Source organism: Leucoraja erinacea, chromosome 5 (genome assembly GCF_028641065.1).
Source record: "Leucoraja erinacea ecotype New England chromosome 5, Leri_hhj_1, whole genome shotgun sequence".
Taxonomy (NCBI): Eukaryota; Metazoa; Chordata; class Chondrichthyes; order Rajiformes; family Rajidae; genus Leucoraja; species Leucoraja erinaceus.
In genome coordinates this window covers 71,713,029-71,737,419 of record NC_073381.1, presented here as the reverse complement: position 1 = coordinate 71,737,419, position 24,391 = coordinate 71,713,029, and the positions used below count along the sequence as shown (strand labels likewise).

The window sequence follows — 24,391 nt, the reverse complement described above, 5'->3', positions numbered from 1 at the left end:
CATCAACGATCAAAAGCTTTGCAGGTTTGTCAGCAGAGATTTCTTGTACTTGGGCATCATGTAACACTGCAGGGAAACTGCTGGCAATTGAGCCAATGATCCAAACAGAAGACCGTTCAAGTCGGGAATAAATTCTCAGACACATTCAGTGAACCAAGCAAATAATCATAGCTAAAGATCATTGTTCAGGAAACATTGCGACATACAGATATGTCAAATGATCAATTTCCCTCCTGGGATAAATAAAATTCCATCGTATCGTATACGACTAGGAAATTAGAAAAAATTATACAAAAATCTAGTCAGCGAAAATTAGAAGAACAAAGATGCCAGAGGGCATACAGTAGGTTCAAAGTGAAGTGGAAAAGATTTAATAGGAATCTGAGGGGGTAACTTTTTCACACAAAGAGTGGTGGGTGTATGGAGCAAACTGCCAGATGAGGTAGTTGAGGCTGGGACCATCCCAACGTTTAAGAAACAGTTAGACAGGCACATGGACAGGCCAGATTTGGAGGGATGTGGACCAAGCGCAGGCAGGTGGGACTAGAGTAGCTGGGACATGTTGGCCGGAGTGGGCAAGTTGGGCTGAAGGGCCTGTTTCCACACTGTATCACTCAATTACTCCAAATAAGTAACTTAATGTAAAGATCTGCAACAGATCTTCTGCAGGGAAAATGACGTAAGACTTTCTTCCAAACTAGAGAAGTGCTTATAAATTTATAAACTTATTTACAATTAAAAATACAGATGCTCTCCACAGTGTTCACTTCAACTTCTTTCATCGACCTTTCATCTGATAAGAACAGGGAATCTCTCTAAATTTACACCATTACCAAGATCTGTACAGATTTCATCAGCAGAGACCAGAATAGCAAAGTCTGTGTCTTAATAGAATATCACAGATACCAGCTTTCGGATTTCATTCAGTCCCACATGTTCTCAGTTTAACCCAATGCATAAGATCACCTGCTTCACCATTATTTGTACAGCAAAATATAGGCAATAAAATCATTAACTAGTTGTAGAAATTAGTTAAGTAATAATCGGTTCCTGGTTCAACTCAGGTAGCAATTCATTGGATGTGAAATTTCCGATAATGCATTTAACTGTAAGTATCTTGTTAAAGCAAAATAATACACATCCCCTTATTTATACCTGGCCTAAAAAGAAATAACAACACACCTTTGGGTTAAGAACTGGGTGTCAGTGTGCATGTAGAATAGGCCTTTTTCTGACTTGTTACCATATGTAAGAAATAAGAAGGGGCCGAAGAGAGACCCTCATAAGGACATCATTGCAGGTGATCTGCGTGTGATTGCTGCTTCTCTAACGCTTCAGTTGGATATGATCATACTCATCTGGTTATCTAACTAGTTATACATTAAGAGTTATGGCGGAAGCTTGGACATTGATAGGAAATGGTGAAATGGGGTGATAGTTGAAAAGGATACATGGATGAAGGGTTGGAATTTGTTGATTAACTCAGATCTGAATAATAATGGCAATAGTATCTTTGTGAAGCACAATATTACACAGTAAACATACCTCAACAAATAAGGGGGTCAGAAATGGTCTAGTGGACAAGATGAGACCTCACTCCTGTTCTCTAATCCCACTAAACTGGTGCAATATTTGTTCAATATTCGATCATACAATAAGCATCTCTGCTTCTTGTTATTAATAATGGCCCTCTCTTGGTCACTCAGGGACAGTCAAGATATTAGGAGAGGGGGAGTGGGGAGAGAGCTGGAGACCCAGGCATTTGGTTTGGGGATTAGGCACAGGAAGATAAGTAACAAAGAACATAGAAAATAGGTGCATGAGTAGGCCATTCAGCCCTTCGAGCCAGAACAGCCATTCAATATGATCATGACTGATCATCCAAAATCAGTACCCCGTTCCTGCTCTCTGTCTCCCCATATCCCTTGATTCCATTAGCCCTAAGAGCTATATCTAACTCTCTCTTGAAAACATCCTGTGAATTGGCCTCCACTGCCTTCTGTGGCAGAGAATTCCACAGATTCACAACTCTCTGGGTTAAAAAGTTTTTCCTGATGTCATTTCTAATCTTAATCAAATGTATCAACAAGACCCTGTTACGTTTTGCTGGAGGAGAGATTTGGGGAAGTGAGAGAGATGTTCGAGAAGTCAGTTTGTGGTCGACAAAGGTTAAGACCCAATGTGATCCTGGAAGAATGAATGAAGTTTGGAAGCCAGTGAATACCAATTCCAAAGATAGAATAAAGTGTTGGAGTAACCCAGCGGGTCAGGAAGCATCTGTGGAGAAAAAGGATGGGTGACATTTCGGGTCATTTTGGGTCTAAAGGGGGTATAAGGCCATCTAGGGAGTACAAGAGGAGGAGGACCATTGGAGATTTGCAAAGGAGTCATCACGGCGCTGAGGACACCATCCCATAGAAAAAGACACAGCGGCAGAGGTGACGGAAGAAAAGCTCTACGTCTTGGTGGTCCCGGAAATCATACTGTTGAATTGTTTGTTCAAGTCTGCAACCTGACAGTGAAAGAACATTTTCAGCCAATGACATAATGGGAATTAGCTTGTCAAAGGCAGAGAATAGGGTGGTTCAGTAAATCACTACCTGAAGAAATACCCTCTCAAATTGGAGGATCACAGATGAACCTGTGACATTTGGAAAATGCAGCATTGTGAATTTAAGTGAGAGCTAAGTCCCAGGGCTAGATGTAAAATGATCTGGGAGGAAGATGCGGTCGGAAACTGATAAAAGGGGGTGAACAAGGACGCACCTGGATTGAAATGATGGGAAGACAATATCATAGTCAAGGAATGGACTATGACTATTCATCGGGCGGTTTATTGAGACAATGATCGAGGAGAGGAGGTCAGAGACTGCAGCATATTGAGATGGAAGTTTAAAAATCGCTGAGGATGGGGGTGCACGTACACACTGGCTATTAAGAGCAGGAGGTGCAGATATAATTTCTGCTCAGAAGGAGACATGCAAAGGTGTCTACATTTGCCTTTTGAAGTATACCTGGAGAGAGAAATGGAACCTACTCGTATTTAAAAGGAAGTCATCCTTGGATCACTCCTGGGTTGTGGTAGGAAAACTGAAAAAGAGGCATGTCAGTAAAGGGAATGGGTGAGGGGGAACAAAGGGCAGGAGAATCAAGAAAGAATTCTACCTCTCCCACACAGGCATGCAAAGTATAATCTCTGATGCTGAATATGTTCGATTTTATCAACACCACTTGGATTAAATATTAAATAGGATTAAATCTATTTATTTATTTATTTATTTGTTTATTTGTTCCGAACAAGTAAAGACATAAATAGGAATAAATAACAACAACAAAATCGAAATAGTCAAACAATTGGACATTCCAGGCAATATTTGCAAAGCAATGAAAAGCATAAAGCAAAATTTAAATGTCCAACACTTTTTCTTTAAAAGCTCGAAAAGGAGTGAGAAGAATAACTTATTTAATCTCACCCCTTCTCCCTAAACCCTTCTTTCATATTTAATAATTAATTAATTAATAATAATACCCCAGACAATTTTTAGAGATGCATACAGACATATATATATATATACAACTGATATACACATACAAGTAATGTATGAAGTAACAAAAAAACATAAATAAATAATAAATAAAATAATAAATAGACATTAACCCCTGTTTGTCAACCATCCCCTTCATCCCGGTACCTTGTGAAAAAAAGTTTTTTGTATGTCATTTTGAACTGGTTCATATTTGGACATTGCTTTAACTCCACATTCAAACTGTTCCACAATCCTACTCCACAGAACGAAATACAAAAAGTTTTTCTGGTCGTGTGGACTCTTTGTACCTTAAAATTAAATATTCTTCTTAAATTATGACCCCCCACTCGCTCATTGAATACATTTTGTATATTTCCAGGTAAGTTTTTAGTTTTGGCCCTAAACATTATCTGTGCTGTTTTAAATGCAACCAAATCTTCTAATTTTAATAATTTTGACGGTAAGAATAATGGATTAGTGTGACCCAGATACCTGACATTGTGAATAATACGTATTGCTCTTTTTTGCAGAATAGTTAATGAATGTAGCAAACTTTTATAGTTATTGCCCCAGACTTCTGCACAGTAATTTAAATAGGGTAAGATTAGTGAACAGCAGAGATTTGTGATCCAGAACATTAATTAGTGCTTTCTAAATTTATTACGTATTTTATTACAATAACAGGGCTTATCAAAGTGCTTTACATCCATTTGGCTCTAGTTGAAGTGCACCTCAAAAATAAAATCCAATGAATGGTTACAGACACTGCGTTATTACTCAAAAGCCATTTGATGGATCAGTGGCTAAATGGAAATCAGGTTATGGGCTTGATTGACAATTCTTTCTTTTCTGGGCAGTTGCTTGTATCAGCAGTCATCATCTCACATTAAGCAGATAGAAGATGGATCCAATAAATTAATTTTGGTTCCTGGGACAATAACATGGCCCTTGACAAGCTAAGGGTGCACCATCTGAAGTTCAAGTCGTATTTCATGATGTGTTGCATGCTCTGTCTTCATTTTTGCTTGCTCATCACTAGACGGCTCTGCTATATGAACTATCCAGTAAGCATCAGAGCAAAAAAACTGAAAAATTAAGCAGGCCAGGCAGCATTTTTGGAGGTAAAGTGTTGGTCAATGTTTTGAGTTTTTTATCTGGACCGAAAGCATGGAGGGAAATCAATATTCATACCACTGGGCTGGGTTAGGCAGAGGTTCACTTGCACCTCCTCCAACCTCATCTACTGTATCTGTAGGAGCCATTTAGCTATGATCAGCATTTTATGTATTCTGTCTAGTTGCCTTTATCAGCATGCTTACGTGAAGGGCTGTGGCTTTCTGGGGAGCAAGGGGCTTTTTAGGTTAGTAGCAGTTTAAACCTTGTGGGACTGAGATGTCTTCGTTTTTTACCACACAGGCACTGAGTTTTATCGTGCTCTGAACCATGTGCTGAGCTATGGATTTACAGATTTAAAGCAAGTTTATGACGCAATGGAACAGCAATTGAGATCATAGTGTGATGAGCTATGTCTTTGCTTTGTATTACTTTATTAAAAGCCAATGAATCAATTAATCAAGATTCAACGACTGGAAAACTCGTTTTGTTATCACTGAAGCTCGGTGAGTGCGTAAGCTAAAGCAATTCAGTTTCCACGGGGTTTTATGGCTATCGGCGCAAGGCCTTGAGAACATTATCTGTACGGCCATAATAGTATCCATTGTTCAAGGTGTGGACTGTTATACATCGGCAGAACCAAATGCAGACTGGGCGATCACTCAGCCCACCTGAACCTACCTGATCTCCCGGTTGCCGGACACTTTAATTTTCCTTCCCATTCCTACACAGACTTTTCTGTCCTAGGCCTCCTCCATTGCCAGAGAGAAGCTAAACGCTAATTGGAGGAACAGAATCTCATATTTCGCTTGGGCAGCTTACAGCCTAGTGGTATGCATATTGATTATTCTCACTTCAGGTAGCCCTGGCATTCCCTCTCTCTCTATCCCTCCCCCACCCAAATTGCACTAGCTTCTCATTTTCACCCGACAAACAGCTATCAATGGCCTGTTTCCATTATCATCATTACATTTTTGCATATCTTTCATTCATTGTTCTTTATCTCCCCACATCACCATATCTCTCGTTTATCTCCCCATATCCCCAGATCTCTCGTTTCCTTTATCCCTAACCAGTCTGAAGAAGGGTCTCGACCCAATACGTCACACATTCCCTCTCTTCATGAGATATAGACATTAGACAATAGCTGCAGGAGTAGGCCATTTGGCCCTTCGAGCCAGCACCACCATTCAATGTGATCATCTCTGATCATCCCCAATCAATACCCCGTTCCTGCCTTCTCCCTATATCCCCGGACTCTGCAATTTTTAAGAGCCCTATCTAGCTCTCTCTTGAAAGCATCTAGAGAACCTGCCTCCACTACCCTCTGAGGCAGAGACTTCCACAGACAAGTCAAGTCAAGTCTGTCCTCTGAGGCAGAGACCTAATGTGGCACAGACTCACCACTCTCTGTGAGAAAAAGCGTTTCCTCGTCTCCGCTCTAAATGGCTTACTCCTTATTCTTAAACTGTGGCCCCTGGTTCTGGACTCCCCCAACATCGGTTTCTACAGCTATATTAATAGCAAAAGGATAACGAGGGATAAAATTGGTCCATTAGAGAGTCAGAGTGGACAGCTATCTGCAGAGCCAAAAGAGATGGGGGAGATATTGAACAATTTCTTTTCTTCGGTATTCACCAAGGAGAAGGATATTGAATTATGTGAGGTAAGGGAAACTAGTAGAGTAGCTATGGAAACTATGAGATTCAAAGAAGAGGAAGTACTGACACTTTTGAGAAATATAAAAGTGGATAAGTCTCCACGTCCGGACAGGATATTCCCTAGGACATTGAGGGAAGTTAGTGTAGAAATAGCAGGGGCTATGACAGAAATATTTCAAATGTCATTAGAAACGGGAATAGTGCCGGAGGATTGGCGTACTGCGCATGTTGTTCCATTGTTTAAAAAGGGGTCTAAGAGTAAACCTAGCAATTATAGACCTGTTAGTTTGACGTCAGTGGTGGGCAAATTAATGGAAAGGATACTTAGAGATAATATATATAAGCATCTGGATAAACAGGGTCTGATTAGGGACAGTCAACATGGATTTGTGCCTGGAAGGTCGTGTTTGACTAATCTTCTTGAATTTTTTGAAGAGGTTACTCGGGAAATTGATGAGGGTAAAGCAGTGGATGTTGTACATATGGACTTCAGTAAGGCTTTTGACAAGGTTCCTCACAGAAGGTTGGTTAAGAAGGTTCCATTGTTGGGTATTAATGGTGGAGTAGCAAGATGGATTCAACAGTGGCTGAATGGGAGATGCCAGAGAGTAATGGTGGATGGTTCTTTGTCAGGTTGGAGGCCAGTGACTAGTGGGGGTGCCACAGGGATCTGTGTTGGGTCCACTGTTGTTTGTCATGTACATCAATGATCTGGATGATGGTGTGGTAAATTGGATTAGTAAGTATGCAGATGATACTAAGATAGGTGGGGTTGTGGATAATGAAATAGATTTTCAAAGTCTACAGAGAGATTTATGCCAGTTGGAAGAGTGGGCTGAAAGATGGCAGATGGAGTTTAATGCTGATAAGTGTGAGGTGCTACATCTTGGCAGGACAAATCAAAATAGGATGTACATGGTAAATGGTAGGGAATCGAAGAATGCAGGTGAACAAAGGGATCTGGGAATAACTGTGCACAGTTCCCTGAAAGTGGAATCTCATGTAGATAGGGTGGTAAATAAAGCTTTTGGTGTGCTGGCCTTTACAAATCAGAGCATTGAGTATAGAAGTTGGGATGTAATGTTAAAATTGTACAAGGCATTGGTGAGGCCAATTCTGGAGTATGGTGTACAATTTTGGTCGCCTAATTATAGGAAGGACATCAACAAAATAGAGAGAGTACAGAGGAGATTTACTAGAATGTTGCCTGGGTTTCAGCAACTAAGTTACAGAGAAAGGTTGAACAAGTTAGGTCTTTATTCTTTGGAGCGCAGAAGGTTAAGGGGGGACTTGATAGAGGTCTTTAAAATGATGAGAGGGATAGACAGAGTTGACGTGGATAAACTTTTCCCACTGAGAGAAGGGAAGATTCAAACAAGGGGACATGACTTGAGAATTAAGGGACAGGAGGTTAGGGGTAACATGAGGGGGAATTTCTTTACTCAGAGAGTGGTGGCTGTGTGGAATGAGCTTCCAGTGAAGGTGGTGGAGGCAGGTTCGTTTTTATCATTTAAAAATAAATTGGATAGTTATATGGACGGGAAAGGAATGGAGGGTTATGGTCTGAGCGCAGGTAGATGGGACTAGGGGAGATTATGTGTTCGGCACGGAGTAGAAGGGTCGAGATGGCCTGTTTCCGTGCTGTAATTGTTGTATGGTTATATGGTTATATGGTTATAACATGTTTCCTGCCTCTAGTGTGTCCAAGCCCTTAATAATCTTATATGTTTCAATGAGATACCCTCTCATCCTTCTAAACTCCAGAGTGTACAAGCCCATCTGCTCCATTCTCTCAGCATATGACAGTCCCGCCATCCTGGGAATTAACCTTGTAAACCTATGCTGCACTCCCTCAATAGCAAGAATGTCCTTCTTCAAATTAGGGGACCAAAACTGCACATAATACTTCAGGTGTGGTCTCACTAGGGCTCTGAAAAACTGCAGAAGGATCTCTTTGCTCCTATATTCGATTCCTCTTGTTATAAAGGCCAACATGCCATTCGCTTTCTTCACTGCCTGCTGTACCTGCATGCTTACTTTCATAGACTGATGTACAAGGACCCCCAGATCCCGTTGTACTTCTCCTTTTCCGAACTTGACGCCATTTAGAAAGTAATCTGCCTTCCTGTTTTTGCTACCAAAATGGATAACCTCACATTTACCCACATTAAACTTCATCTGCCATGCATCTGCCCACTCCCCCAACCTGTCCAAGTCACCCTGCATTCTCATAGCATCCTCCTCAGAATTCACACTGCCACCCAGCTTTGTGTCACCCAAATTTGCTAATGTTACTTTGAATCCCTTCATCCAAATCATTGATGTATATTGTAAATAGCTGCGGTTGCAGCACCGAGCTTTACGGTACCCCACTAGTCACTGCCTGCCATTCTGAAAGGGACCCGTCAATCCCTACTCGTTGTTTCCTGTCTGCCAACCACTTCTCTATCCATCTCAGCACTCTACCCCGAATACCATGTGCTCTAATTTTACCCACTAATCTCCTACGTGGGACCTTATCAAATGTTTTCTGAAAGTCCAGGTGCACGACATCCACTGGCTCTCCCTTGTCCATTTTCCAAGTTACATCTTCAAAAAATTCCAGAAGATTAGTCAAGCATGATTTCCCCTTTGTAAATCCATGCTGACTCGGACCGATCCTGTTACTGCTATCCAAATGTGCGGCTAACTCATCTTTTATAATTGACTTCAGCATCTTCCCCATCACCGATGTCAGGCTAACTGGTCTATAATTCCCCGTTTTCTCTCTCCTACCTTTCTTAAAAAGTGGGATAACATTAGCTACCCTCCAATCCACAGGAACTGATCCTGAGTCTATAGAACATTGGAAAATTATCACCAATGCATCCACGATTTCTAGAGTCACTTCCTTAAGTACCCTGGGATGCAGACCATCAGGCCCTGAGGATTTATCAGCCTTCAGTCCCATCAGTGGATTTCCTTCAGTTCCTCCGTCACCCCAGATCCTCTGGCCACTACTATATCAGGAAAATTATTTGTGTCCTTCTTAGTGAAGACGGATCCAAAGTACCTGTTCAACTCATCTTACATTTCCTTGTTTCCCATAATAAACTCACGTTTTTCAGTCTTCAAAGGTCCAACTTTGCTCTTAACTAATTTTTTCCTCTTCACATACCTAAAGAAGCTTTTACTACCCTCCTTTATATTCTTGGCTAGCTTACCTTCGTGCCTCATCTTTTCTCCCCGTATTGTCTTTTTGGTTATCTTCTGTTGTCCATTAAACATTACCCAATCCTTTTGCTTCCAGCTCATCTTTGCGACGCTGTACTTCCTCGCTTTAATTTTTATACTGTCCCTGACGTCCCTTGTCAGCCATGGTCGCTCCTTTCTCCCCTTGGAATCTTTCTTCTTCCTAGGAATGAACTGATCCTGCACCTTCTGTATTATTCTTAGAAACACCTGCCATTTTTGTTCCACTGTCATCCCTGCTAGAGTATCTTTCCAGTCAACTTTGGCCAGCTCCTCCCTCATGGGCCCATAGTCCCCTTTATTCAACTGCAACACTGACACCTCCAATCTACTCTTCTCCCTCTCCAATTGTAGATTAAACCTGACCATGTTATGGTCACTGCTTCCTAATGGCTCATTAACCTCGAAGTCCTTTATCAAATCCGGTTCATTATATAACACTAAATCCAGAATTGCCTTCTTGCTGGTAGGCTCCAATACAATCTGTTCAAAGAATCGATCACGAAGGCATTTTACAAAGTCCCTTTCTTGGGGTCCAGTACCAACCTGATTTCCCCAGTCTACCTGCATGTTGAAATCTCCCATAACAACCACAGCATTACTTTTACTACATGCCAATTTTAATTCCTGATTCAACTTGCGCCCTATGTCCAGGCTACTGGTTGGGGGCCTGTAGATTAGTCCCATTAGGGTATTTTTACCCTTACAATTCCTTAGTTCTATCCATACTGACTCCACATCTCCTGATTCAATGCCACCCCTTGCAAAGGACTGAATTTCATTCCTCACCAACAGGGCAATCCCACCCCCTCTGCCCACTGTCTGTCTTTTTGATAAGAGGTGTACCCTTGAATATTCAGTTCCCAGCCCTGGCCCTCTTGCAGCCATGTCTCAGTAATTCCAACAACATCATACTTGCCAGTTTCTAACTGAGCCTCAAGCTCATCCACTTTATTCCTTATACTTTGTGCATTCATACTGCCTGGCCCGCTGAGTTACTCCAGCTTTTTGTGTCTATTGTCGGAGGAGGTAGATGAGGTAAGTAGCATTGCAATGTTTAGGAAACATTTAGACAGATACATGCATAGGACAGGTTTGGAGGGATATGGGCCAAATGCAGGCATGTAGGACTTTTGTAGATGGTACATGTTGGCCGGTGTGGGTGTTAATATTGACTAAAATAGAGCTATTATAAAATGGAGGATCTTTGCATTTGCAGGGCCTGCTTGGTCTCTTTCTGTGAAAGCTGCAAGATGGAGTCACGGCTCCAAGGAGTCTGGATCCCAGATGTAAGTTGATGATAAGGAGAGACCCAGATGTCCTAACTTTGTTAATATGTATGAAGGTTTGCAGAGGAAGATAAGAAGGTCTGCAAATGCATAGGTTATAAAAGGGGGTGTGAAACGGTATTGTAAATAATGTTGCAAATAATGTTTGTGGTGCTGTTGAATCATTGGCTGAAGTGTGAAGCCTTGTTTGAATTGTTTATACTAATAAAAATCCAAAAATTCTGGAACAAAATATTTGAAATCTTCACAAAACTATTTAAAATAAAATTGATACCAAAAGCAGAATGGATTATCTTTGGAATAATGGAAGGTAGCCCTGAACTAAACGTGTTTCAAAATGATTTATTTAATTACGGGCTAATAACGGGAAAAAAGCTTATAGTCAAATTCTGGAAAAACGCTCCTATACCAACAATAAAAATGTGGATTTCAAACATGTTCGAAACATTACACCTGGAAGATATGAGACTCCTCCTCGCAGGCAAAGCAGACCACTTCCAAAAGACGTGGTCTGCATTTATGGACTTACTACAAGCATAAGGTGCAACAGTAATTTAAAAAATAAATGGTGCCAGGATCTGGTAACGGAGGGTGAAAAATATGGTTGGTATATCCCTTTTTGCAGAGTTTTTTTATAATAGAGCAACTGTTTCTCTTTCTTTCTTTCTTTTCTATGGTCTATTTCTTAACTTTCTCCTCTAACTCTCTTTCTAATGGGCTTTCTTTTCCCAACACTTTCCTGCACTATCACGACTCTTTCTCACTTTCCTTACTTCTTTTATTTCTATCTTTCTTAAAGCTAAAAAAATGAAGGGGTACAACAAATGTAATAAGATATATGTGGTGTGTATTACTGTAACATTGTACTTCTAATAAAAATAAAATAAAAAAATAAATTAAAAAAAGAATTGTTTATACTACCTGGGAAAAAGATGCATTACTTAGTCTTTACAGAAGCTTCTGTAGAAACATTGTAATGGGGTGCTTTGTAATTGGGTTGGGGAACTGTCAATAACACTTTAATGTAATCGATATCTGTGATTGGTTTGTAGGGATTACCACCCTCTTGTAGTTATGCCCCGCAGGGTCCGATGACCTATAAAAGTTAACCCCCACGAGGATCGTTGTCCATCTTCTAGAGGGGCGCTTGGGACTGCGTAGCCTTTTGGAGGTATCTGCTTGCACGAGGCTGAAGGGCCTGGACAAGCAGAGACAAGGATCGATCCCGCGGTGGTTAGGTATTGTATAGGGAATTCGTTATTGTTTCATAAAATAAAGTTTAGTGGTCCAGTGCTTGTTGACTCAAGTGTTTTACTTAACTAGACTAAGGGGGTTAGCTCTAGGAGCATAATTACATGGGCAAGTTGTGATGAAGGGGCTGTTTCCACGCTGTATGACTAATAATATTGATCATTCACTCAGGGGCAGCTTGAGTTGTTTTATGAATAAGATGCTTTGAAATTATTTGTATTAGGGATGTTTTATTACTTATATTATTAAAATATTATTATTATAAACATTTTATTATTTTAATAATGTCTGATGAATCGTCCTGACTGAAAACATCACCTATCCATTATCTCCAGGGAAGCTGCCTGAGCCGCTGTTACTCCAGCGTTTTTTGCCTGTCATTATTATTTTAACCTTTCTTTCTTATGTCGGAAGCAGGGGGTTAAAAACGTGTAGTTCAAGGTTAAGGAAAAGCTCAACCCTCAAGAATAAATAAAGACTGGATAAATTCTTCAGTCATGTGTAGGGGGCCCTCATTATTGAAGAGAGGAAAGTTCCACATTGCAAGTAGTCCTCTGGGCAAAGTAAAACCTAAGGAGAAGAGAATGAGTGAGAAAGAAAAGTATGTCAGGTTAAACAAGCAAGGGAAATGCCTAATGTCCAGTCATGCAGTAGATGACAACTTCTGAAGTTTGTTGGAGACATAAATAGGATCTTGGGATACATTGTACACAGGGAGAAGACATCCCATTTTAAATTTAGAGTCTGAAGATGGGTGCCGACCCGAAATGGCACCCATCCTTTTTGTTCCAGAGACGCTGGCTGCCTGACCCGCTAAGCTACTCCAGCACAGTCTATCTATCCCATTTCAATATATAGTCCAGTGGTTCTGCATGTGATTTTATCTCAATTCAAAACACATCTCACCACTGCAGCCCAGCAATGCAAGGGAACCTTGCCAAAGGAATTCTGAAATTGAAAAAAGTTTTCAGATTTCAGAATAGTTTGGGGATAATGAAGGAAATGGACATAATACCTTTTTTGTTCAAGAAGGAACTGCAGATGCTGGAAAATCGAAGGTACACAAAAATGCTGGAGAAACTCAGCGGGTTATTCTTCAGACTATCTGATAGGTCTGAAGAAGGGTTTCGGCCCGAAACGTTGCTTATTTCCTTTGCTCCATAGATGCTGCTGCACCCGCTGAGTTTCTCCAGCATAATACCTTTTTTCATTCTTTCTGAAGTGCCCTTTACATGAACCTAAATTAGGGAGATTTATTTTTTCAGGTTACATCTTTGGAAGGTATCCAATAAGCGGATTGAACACAACATCCCCTTCTAATGAATGTGGGTCAGTAATACTGACATGAACTTCCAACCCCTTGTTGACCATTTTTGGAACTTATGAGTCTCAGCATAATACCCTCTATCATAATAGCAGTGCACAACCGATTACATTGGTGGCCCCTTGTTCCAATAATAGCTTTTATGCAGCTGGGTGCAAAAACAAAGGCAACACTCAATTCTGAACTGAGCAAATAATGCCTACAATGGACTCTCTCTGGACAAGGCAGAGCAGAATATCACACGCAACACCCTTTGGACAAATAATGTGTAGTTCTGCAGAACCAAATTTGGACAGTTCCTTGTTCATGGGAAAATGTCTGAATAGCAGACTTGATCCGCATGTAAAGGTTCATCATCACAACGGGACCAGCCATTCATAAACACACCACATATCAATAGTGCTGACAGACAGTTGTACACACACACACAACAGTTGACGCAACACACTGTACTGGCTGTAATAATGTCCAGAATGTTACAAAGTGTTTATGACTGGATACATTTTATTTTAAACAATTAGTTTAGTTTAGTTTATTGTCACGTGTACCAAAGTACAGTGAAAAGTTCTTGTTACGTGCTAACCAGTCAGCGGAAAGATGATTAAAGTAATCTATCCTGGTTCCAGCAACTTATATTCTCAGTCTGAGGAAATGTTTCCACCTGAAACATCGCCTATTCCTTTCTCCAGAGATGCTGCCTGATCTGCTGAGTTACTCCAGAATTGTATACTTTCCATGACTTATATTTTCATGTAGATTTACAAAATTAGGCACAAAATCATTATAACATAAAGTTTAAAAATATCTTATAACTCTTACACACTAAAGATGCATATCAAAACCAACAAGATACATAACTACATAAAAATTAAATATAGACTTAAACAGCCACCACAATAGCGTGTGAGAATCCCCAGGGCACACAGCATAAGCAGAGACTCACAGCCATCAGTTCAATGTCCGGGCCACACACACAGTCCTTCACCATGTTGTGACCAGAGTTGTACCGACCGCTGTCACTCTCTCTGCAGTCCCTGTCCGCCCAAACCGTCAGAAAGTCGTCCACACTCGCACTAGACTCCGGGATGTCCTCATGGAGCGAGCACTGAGATCATCGCACTCACGGCACTTCCTCCGAGTCCTCACGGGTGCAGGCAGCGCATCCATCTTGTTTTTTTGGTGACCTCATATTCCCCACCATGATGGAACGCAAATAACTTATACCTTATTTCCTCCTTTTCTCCCGCGATCGGGCCAATCAAAACTTCCAAAGTTGGGGCGATCAAACCTCCCGCAGTCGGCGATCGAAGCTCCTGCATCGGGGCGATCAAAGCTCCTATGGTTGGAGCTCCCATAATCGATCCCTAACAAAGGGACCGCAAGCTCTACGATGTTCAAGCCGCAGTGCAGATGGAGATACGATGAAAACGTTTCATCTCCGTCAAGGAAAGAGATAAAAAAGGTTTCCCCCAAACCCCTCACCCCCACATAATACAAAAACTAAAAGTACACTAAAAACATACAAGTAAACACAGACCAAAACATTAAAAGAAGAAAAAGACGAGCCAGGCTGTTGGCGAGGCTGTCATGTACGGCGCCACCATGTGGCGAGGCTGTCATGTACGGCGCCACCATGTGGCGAGGCTGTCATGTACGGCGCCACCATGTGGCGAGGCTGTCATGTACGGCGCCACCATGTGGCGAGGCTGTCATGTACGGCGCCACCATGTGGCGAGGCTGTCATGTACGGCGCCACCATGTGGCGAGGATGTCATGTACGGCGCCACCATGTGGCGAGGCTGTCATGTACGGCGCCACAGGCGAGGCTGTCATGTACGGCGCCACCATGTGGCGAGGCTGTCATGTACGGCACCAGCCGGTCGGTGTAAAGTAATCAATTTCAGGCAATGCTTTTCAAACATTTACCCTGGATTTTGCTGCACTTCTGATAATTTATTTTTTATTGACAGTACAATCATGATCAGCTGGCCATTCGGTGCTCTCAAACAAGGTTATACTCAAAAATGCCATGAATGTACAGTTAGCAACTACCCGAGATATTGTTGGTGTTGTCACTATAATTTAGGCTTTAGTTACCTCTGAAAGCCAGGCTGCCTTTATAAAAGAGTTACAATACCTCAGTCACGTGGTAGCATTGTTCAGCAGTGCATTCTGCTTTGCTGGTTGGATTGCTCAAAGCAAATATAATCGGATGCTTATTGAAGCATGCCATGTCTTTGAGGATTTGCTCAGTAAATGCTCCTCCAATTGCTGCAGCTCCTGGAAGAAACAGGCAAATAAAATCAATGTAAAGGATTTCCCTTCAGCTTGTGCGATATCCACAGACTAAAGAAAAACACAAGGCCAATATGTTATTCATTTAAAGTTCAACAAAGGGGGGAAAGCAGCAGGAACATCTGGAACTAAGTTTGATTGCCCTAAAAATGAGAGCAAAAATTAGCAAAAAAAAGAGGGAATTCACCAATGGAAGTTCGACCTGCTTCAGGGAACAGGATAACTGTGAGGTAATAGCTTGCTGCTTAACAAATTGCAGCACTTAAACCAATGCTGACTATATTGTTGAATGACTGCAGGCTCCAGCTAGTGTTCCCAGAATTTTTAGATAGTTGCACCAGTTAAAACAAGCCTCCACTTTGTATGCATGTGGGCAGGGGAATTTTGCATGAAACAGGTGGTGGAAGTTGTGGCACTCACCCTTAACAAGCACTATTATCCAACGATGAGAAGGAGTTTTAGGTCTTTGTGTATGCGTAACAGCCGAGTATCAATTTAGAATTTGAAGACTACAGCATGGTAACAGTCCATTCAGTCCAAATAGTAATTGACAGAGGATTATGGACCCATTGGTACATCCTTCTCTTCCCTTCATTACATGCTTTTCTAGCTTTTCCTTTGATGCAGCTAAATAGACAACTGAATCGTTTTAGGAATCAACCTTGAAACATAGGGATGAGGTTGCATGGCTACCAGATTGGGTAGAAATGACAGTTTCCTTTCCTGAAATGTGTTGCTGGGCCATATGGGGGATTTCACAACATTTTTACTTTTTTAGTGAAATCTTTAGTGAAAGTCTATTTTTTTTAATCAAAGTTTGTTAAAATAGCTTCATAACTTGATTTCCCAGTCACTGAGCTCTTGCATAATAACATCTGTACAATTGTTAAACACAACAGTGAGAATCATGGTCATAGAAGTAACACCAAATTAATTGCTGTTTAAAGAAAACAATGTATATAACTGATAGCACCATTCACTGTATAATTATAATTGCAATTAAAGAAACAAATGCCTGTGATACATTACTACATCAACATCACTACATCTGCATTGATCCACTGCTGATCTTTTAAATGTGACTGTGTTGAATGTGAGGCCTGCTGTAATGTGCTTTTATCCTGTTCAACGATCAAAATCTAGAAAAGGCAGTTGATAAACAGCCCAAAAGGAGTCGATGTAGGTTGGAAGAAGAAGGAGAATGAAGCACAAATCCATCAGAAAACTGGAATGAAACGTACTTTCTTCTTCGGTCAGAGGAAAGCTAGCAGCACAAGAAGCAAGTGGCTCACCGACTACATGAAACCCAATGAAATGGGTTTAGATACTGCATTTAATATTAGAGTATTCTTGAAGATGTTGGCTAGAAGGTTCAATAGAGGAGGAAGACCACACTGGAGTTCACACACCAAGAAAGAAAAATCTAACATACCTATGAGCACAGTAGGTTTGAGAATCTTTACTGCATCAGCCAGGTTCTTCACCTCAGGGTGTGGGTGAGCAAACAGCAACTTCTCCTCAGTCAAGTTGGCACGTCCCTTAAAAACAAAATAAAATAATGATAGGACTGCTTTCTAAAGGGCCTGTCCCACTATTCGAGTTTACCCAAAAGCTCTCCCGAGTTAAAAAAAATCAAACTCGTGGTAAGTACGTAGAATGTATGTAGCAGGTACGTCGGAGCTCGGGACGTCTCTTAGCGGCTCGTAACGCTAACGGCAGGTATTCGGGAAACACGGTAAGCTCGTGAAGTTTTTTTAACATGTTGAAAAATGTCCACGAGAGCCCCGAGTACCTACGAGCGGCTATTACCGTAATTCTCAAGTTCAAATCAGGGGAAACTTGGGAAAACTCTTGAATTATCTTGTACAGTGGGACAGGCCCTAAAGGCATCTTATTCTAAGAAAATATTGTACAAAATACAATGCATCAGATTCTCCCCATACCGAAACTCCACTGCGGCGAGCCTTAATGACTTCCGCCCAGTTGCACTTACTCCCATCATCACTGAGTGCTTCGAGAGGCTGGTCCTGGCACACCTCAAAGGCTGCCTACCTCCCACACTGGACCCCTATCAGTTCGCCTACCGCAAGAACAGGAGTACAGAGGATGCCATCTCAACGGCACTTCACTCCGCCCTCTCCCACCTCGACAACAGAGACATCTACGTGAGAATACTGTTCATCAACTATAGCTCAGCATTCAACACCAGTATCCCCTCTGCAACTGATCACCAAACTCAGCGACCTGGGCATCGATCCCTCCCTCTGCAACTGGATACTGGACTTTCTAACTAACAGACCCCAGTCTGTGAGGTTAGACAAGCACACCTCTTCAACTCTCACCCTGAACACCGGCGTTCCACAGGGCTGTGTGCTGAGCCCCCTCCTCTACTCCCTCTTCACCTACAACTGCACACCTGTACATGGTACTAACACCATCATCGAGTATGCAGATGATACAACGGTGATTGGCCTCATCAGCGACAACGATGAGTCGGCCTATAGGGAGGAGGTCCAGCTCCTAGCAGCATGGTGCGCCGACAACAACCTGGCCCTTAACTCCAAGAAGACCAAGGAGCTCATTGTGGACTACAGAAAGTCTAGGGGCGGCACGCACACCCCCATCCATATTAACGGGACAGAGGTGGAACGTGTTTCTAGCTTCAGGTTCCTGGGGGTCAACATCTCTGATGACCTCTCTTGGACCCACAATACCTCAACACTGGTCAAGAAGGCTCACCAGCGTCTCTTCTTCCTGAGGAAACTGAAGAAGGTCCATCTGTCTCCTCAGATCCTGGTGAACTTCTACCGCTGCACCATCGAGAGCATCCTTACCAACTGTATCATAGTATGGTATGGCAACTGCTCTGTCTCCGACCGAAAGGCATTGCAGAGGGTGGTGAAAATTGCCCAACGCATCACCGGTTCCTTGCTCCCCTCCATTGAGTCTGTCCAAAGTAAGCGTTGTCTGCGAAGGGCGCTCAGCATCGTCAAGGACTGCTCTCACCCCAACCACAGACTGTTTACCCTCCTCCCATCCAGGAAACGCTACACGTCTCTCCGTTGCTGGACCAGCAAGTTCAGGAACAGCTTCTTCCCTGCGGCTGTTACACAACTTAACACTGCACCGTGGTGATTGCCAGTCACACCCCCGGACACTCCTTCCCCCAGAAGAATTGCACTATTTCTAATGTATGTACATATATATATTTTGCAGTTCCATTATTCTATGTTCGCGCTTCTGGGTGAGATGCTAACTGAATTTTGTTGTCTCTGTACTGTACACTGCACAATGACAATAAATATTGAATCTGAATCTGAATCACAAGCCATCATTATTGAATTATTGAAACATGCAGCGCGGAAACAGATCATGTGGCCCAGTGAGTCCATGCCGACAATCAATCATCCGTTCACACTAGCTCTATGTTAACCCACTTTGCCATCCACTCTTTACACACTAGGGTCAAGTTACAGAGGTCTATTAACCTACAAACCCACATATTTTTGGGATGTGGGAGAAAACAGGAGCACCCCGAGTCACAAGGAGAATGTGTAAACTCCACATAGACAGCACCCGGGCTCAGGATTGAACCTGGGTCTCTGGCACTGTGAAGGATCTGTCCCACTTAGGCGACTCTTTAGGGGACTGCCGGGGACTAGTTTTAATGGAATTCACCTGACAACAACCTGCAACAAGAAAAAATGTTGCCACTGTCGCCAAAACATTTTTCAACGTTGAAAGTTTTGCGGCAGTCGCCCAAAACAATGCCTAAGTGGGACAGGCCCATGAGAGACAGCAACTCTACCAGTTTAGTTTAGAGATACAGAATGGAAACAGATCCTTCGGCACACCGAGTCCACACCAACCAACAATTTCTGCACATTAACACTATGCTGCACACGCTAGGGACAATTAACACTTATACCAAGCCAATTTACTTACAAACCTGTACGCCTTTGGAGTGTGGGAGGAAGCCGAAGATCTCGGAAAAAAACCTATGCGGTCACGGGGAGAATGTACAAACTCCGTACAGACAGCACCCATAGTCTGGATCAAACCCGGGATTCCTGGGCTTCAAGTGCTGTAAAGTAGCAACTCTACTGCTGCACCACTGTGCCGTCTAACTAGCTTCTACATTATGACAGGCAACATGATGGCTCATCCCATTCACCACAGTTTGTAATTCTACTTAGTTTGGCAATTTCTAATGATGAGAGGGGATTGAGGAGTGCCCAACGACATCAACAATGGATTAATCTCACCTCCATTTCCATCACTGATGTAGATTTGTAGATTAACTAGCATCTGTAAATTGTCCCCAGTGTGAGGATAGAACTAGTTCACAAGGTGATCGCTGGTTAGCACAGGCTGGGTCAGCCTAAGTGCCTGTTTCCACACAGTATCTCCAAGCTGAGCTAAACAAATCAATAAATCAAAAGCCAACCAAATCAATAAATGGTCAATTTTTTTAAATTTAATCACAGGATGAATTGAGTGGGTTATCATTCTCAGAGTTATACTTACACTACTACCCATTACGGATACTGACCTCCCCGCCATCAAAGGGATCTATAGGAGCCGCAGCTACAAATAAATCAGTCAACATCATCAAGGACGTACACCACCCTTGTCACACGCTCATTTCACTCCTGCCATCAGGAAGAAGTTATCAGAGTCTGAAAACTATGACGTCCAGGTTCGGGAACAGCTTCTTCCCAACAACCATCAGGCCATTGAACCCAACAAATACCAGCTAAACTTCAAACTAGGAACTGGCTTGTTCGGACAAGGGACATTGGACTTTTGTTGTTGCACTAATATTGTTGTTTATATTTATTGAACTTTATTTTGTTTGTTTTATTGTCATGTTACCTATTGGGTATTGTGTTTACCTGTTATGACGTTACAAGTACAAATTTTGTTGTTCAGTTTCAGTACATATGATAATTAAAGACACTTGACTCCTATCCGAACCTCTAATTATACCCTTTCGTTCACATTGCCTCTCCTCATTGTTCCCAGCAGATGGCAGCATTTCCCAGGGCATTTTTATCAGGAAATCTTACACTTTGAAACAGTGGCAAGTCTTCAGTTTTAAGAAATCTGGCTCTCAATTTTTTTTTCACACTAGAATATTAAATCTAGATCTGCTGTGACTGTGCACAGATGACCCCAGCCTCGAAACTTCTATTACACTGCATATTGTTTAATTGTGCTACTTAATTAAATATCTATGAAGAACATCCCCCAACTCAAATTTTCCCAGCCTTATCCCAATCATCGACACTAGTCTGCCTGCCACACGCCTGCAGCTCAAAACTGGGCCTGGAACAGCATCAAATTTCCTGGAGTAAGAGGATTGTTTTCCTTGTAATATAGGAACGATCCTCTTCTCCCCGAAAAAACAGAACACAATATATAAGAAGAACCCAATTATACATGATTCAATAAGAATTTGGAAACAAATAAAATTATCTTTAAAATTAAGAAATTTATCATTGTTAATGCCAATAGCGAATAACCCTTTATTTAAACCATCTCTTATTGATAAAACATATAACCAATGGGAAAGTCTCGGAATTAGAAGGATCGGGGATATGTATGAAATGGGAAACCTACTATCATTCCAACAATTACAATTAAAATTTAAATTGAAAAACAACCAATATTTTAAATATCTTCAGATTTGCGATTTCATGAAAAATACATACAAGGATATCAAAAAATAACTCCTGACATTGGAAGAAGCAATGAATATTAAAGCTGACACAAAAATTAATATCATATTTATATAATAGTATTTTAAATATAGACCTACCATCGACAGAGGTACTTAGAGAAGAGTGGGAACGGGAATTAATGATAAAAAATTACAAAGGTTACATGGGAAAAGTACTTGATATATATTCACAAATGTTCGATTAATGTAAGACATAAACTAATTCAATTAAAAAATTTACATAGATTATATTATTCAAAAACAAGATTGAACAAATTTTATCCAAATATATCCCCCATTTGTGATAAATGTTTATCCCAAAACGCAACTATAACACACTCTTTTGTCTCCTGCATAAAACTTTATAGATTTTGGAGTGATATTTTTGATATATTTACAAAATTATTTCAGATAAGAATGGATCCTAATACTGAAATGATTATATTTGTAGTAATGGAAGATGGGAATAAATTGAACACATCTCAAAATTTATTTTTTAATTATGGTTTAATAGTAGCACAAAAATGAATACTTAAATTTTGGAAATACATCAATACCAACGCTTAAAATGTGGATTGCAAGTATGTTGGACACCGCTCATCTTGAGGAAATGCGATTCCTCCTAATGGATAAATCAGACCAATTCATAACGAGTTGGTCTCCATTTGTCGTCTTTTTGGAATCATATTGGATCTCATTGAAACATATAAGATCGTGAGGGGCCTTGATCGGGTGGATGCACCGAGGATGTTCCCAATGATCGGGGAAACTAGAACTAGGGGACATAGTTGCAGAATAAGGGGGGGCTCTTTTAAAACTGAGATGAGGAAGAACTTCTTCACCCAGAGGGTGGTTAATTTATGGAATTCACTGCCCCAGGGAGCAGTGGAAGCAGAAACTTTAAATATATTTAAGACTAAAATAGATGGTTTTTTAGCTGCCAAGGGGATAAGGGGCTACGGGGAGAGGGCAGGGATATGGACCTAGGTATGGTTAGTATAGTAAGACCTGAGTGATCTCCTGGACAAGTGTCGATCGCCTAGATTGGGGTCGGAGAGGAATTTCCCGGATTTTTTTCCCGAATTGGACCTGGGTTTTTATCCGGTTTTTTGCCTCCCCCAGGAGATCACGAGGTTCTTGGGGTGGAGAGGGGTGATAGCGGTATAAAGGGGAGGGTAGTGTCTTGTGTTCTGTGTCTTGTGTCTACTGTTTGTGGGTAAGTGTGTCTGTTTAGTGTTCAGCCATGAGCGAATGGCGGTGCGGGCTCGATGGACCTGGTGGTCTGCTCTCGCACCTACATTCTATGTTTCTATGTTTCTATATGGTGCAACACAATTGTAAAAGCTAAATGTCTCAGGACTGGACGAGGGATGGTCAAGATTATAAACAATGATCTCCTTACTTCTTTTCTTTATGTCTTATTCTCTTTTTCCTATTTTCTTTTCTTCAACTTTCTTCATTCATTCTTCTTTTTTCTTCTTCTTCACACACTATATATTTCACGTCTTTCAATTCTTTACTATCTAATTTCTTTTTCTTATTCTTATTTTTCTTTATTATAACAAAAAAAAAAGCTGTACATAAAACGTATTATGAAAATATATATTAGGCACTTTGGTGCCATATGATTGTACTTCTAATAAAATAAAATATTTTAAAAAAAAATTCCTTCAATCAATAGTCTCCCACTAGATAAAATGCAAGTAAGTCGGAAAGAACTGCAGATGCTGGTTTAAATCGAAGGTAGACACAAAATGCTGGAGTAACTCAGCAGGACGAGCAGCATCTCTGGAGAGAAGGAATGGGTGACGTTTCGGGTGGAGACCCTTCTTCAAACGTCACCCATTCCTTCTCTCCAGAGCTGCTGCTTGTCCCGCTGAGTTACTCCAGCATTTTGTGTGTACCTAAAATGGAAGTGAGTTGCTATGGCGCTGCACGAGAGCTCTAGAAAAACAAAGATTAGTCGGCGTACACACTAGGGAAATTATACTTTAAAACCACAGGAAAGAATGTCAGCCATTAAGTTTTGGCAAAATGTGCTGTTCAAGTTAAACAATAGCAAGGAGCATTATCCATTTTTTTAAAAAATGCGGTCTTCAAACTAGTTGTACAAGTAGTGATAAATTTTAGTAATACAGGTGCACAACCTTTTATCCGAAAGCCTTGGGACCAGACACTTGTCGGATTTCGGACATTTTCGGATTTCAGAATGGAAGATTTTTAGCGTAGATTAGGTAGGTAGCGCGGGCGGCTTGAAAAGTCTGGAGCAGCTGCCTCCTCCCGGGTGACCGGGAGACTCATTGCATAAATGTTAGTCAGTTAGTTTGGAGGGATTTTATGTGGTGGTGGTGGAGTCGGGGTGAAGGGGGAAACTTTAATTCTTAGTCCCCTACCTGGTCGGCGACTCCCAACCTCGCGGAGCTGGGGGCTCCGTCCGGCCGCGGGCGGCGCCGGTTGGAGCTCCGACCCCGGCAACTCTACCCCTGGCTGCGAGGCGCTCCAAATCCAGCGCGGCCCGCGGCCGGACGTCCCAGCTCCGAGAATGTCGGGAGTCGGCGGCGTCGCAGCGCTGGGATACCAGTGGGGAGCGGGCAATGCCTTACCGGGTCGCCGTGCGGCAAGCTCCGGAGCGCTGTGGCCGCCGACACACAACATCGCGGAGCATCGCTGGATTTGGAGCCGCGGAGCTGGGGGCTCCGTCCGGCAACTCTACCCCTGGCTGCGCGGCTCCAAATCCAGCGACGCTCCGCGATGTTGTGTGTCGGCGGCCACAGCGCTCCGGAGCTTGCCGCACGGCGACCCGGTAAGGCATTGCCCGCTCCCCGCTGATTTCCCAGCGCTGCGACGCTGCCGACTCCCGACATTCGCGGAGCTGGGGCGTCCGGCCGCGGGCCGCGCTGGATTTGGAGCGCCTCGCAGCCAGGGGTAGAGTTGCCGGGGTCGGAGCTACAACTGGCGCCGCCCGCAGCCCCAACGGC

General features: G+C 42.1%; 1 protein-coding gene across 1 annotated transcript in view; it reads right to left on the bottom strand.

Annotated features, from left to right (window-relative positions):
* me1 (malic enzyme 1, NADP(+)-dependent, cytosolic) overlaps positions 1-24,391 on the bottom strand; it is a 354,758-nt gene that overhangs the window by 41,646 nt on the left and 288,721 nt on the right. Inside the window, exons 10-11 of the mRNA XM_055635901.1 lie at positions 17,124-17,229; positions 15,534-15,676 (exon numbers count right to left, since the gene is read on the bottom strand). Of these exons, the coding sequence (XP_055491876.1) occupies positions 15,534-15,676; positions 17,124-17,229 (249 nt within the window). The remainder of the gene's footprint in view (positions 1-15,533; positions 15,677-17,123; positions 17,230-24,391) is intronic.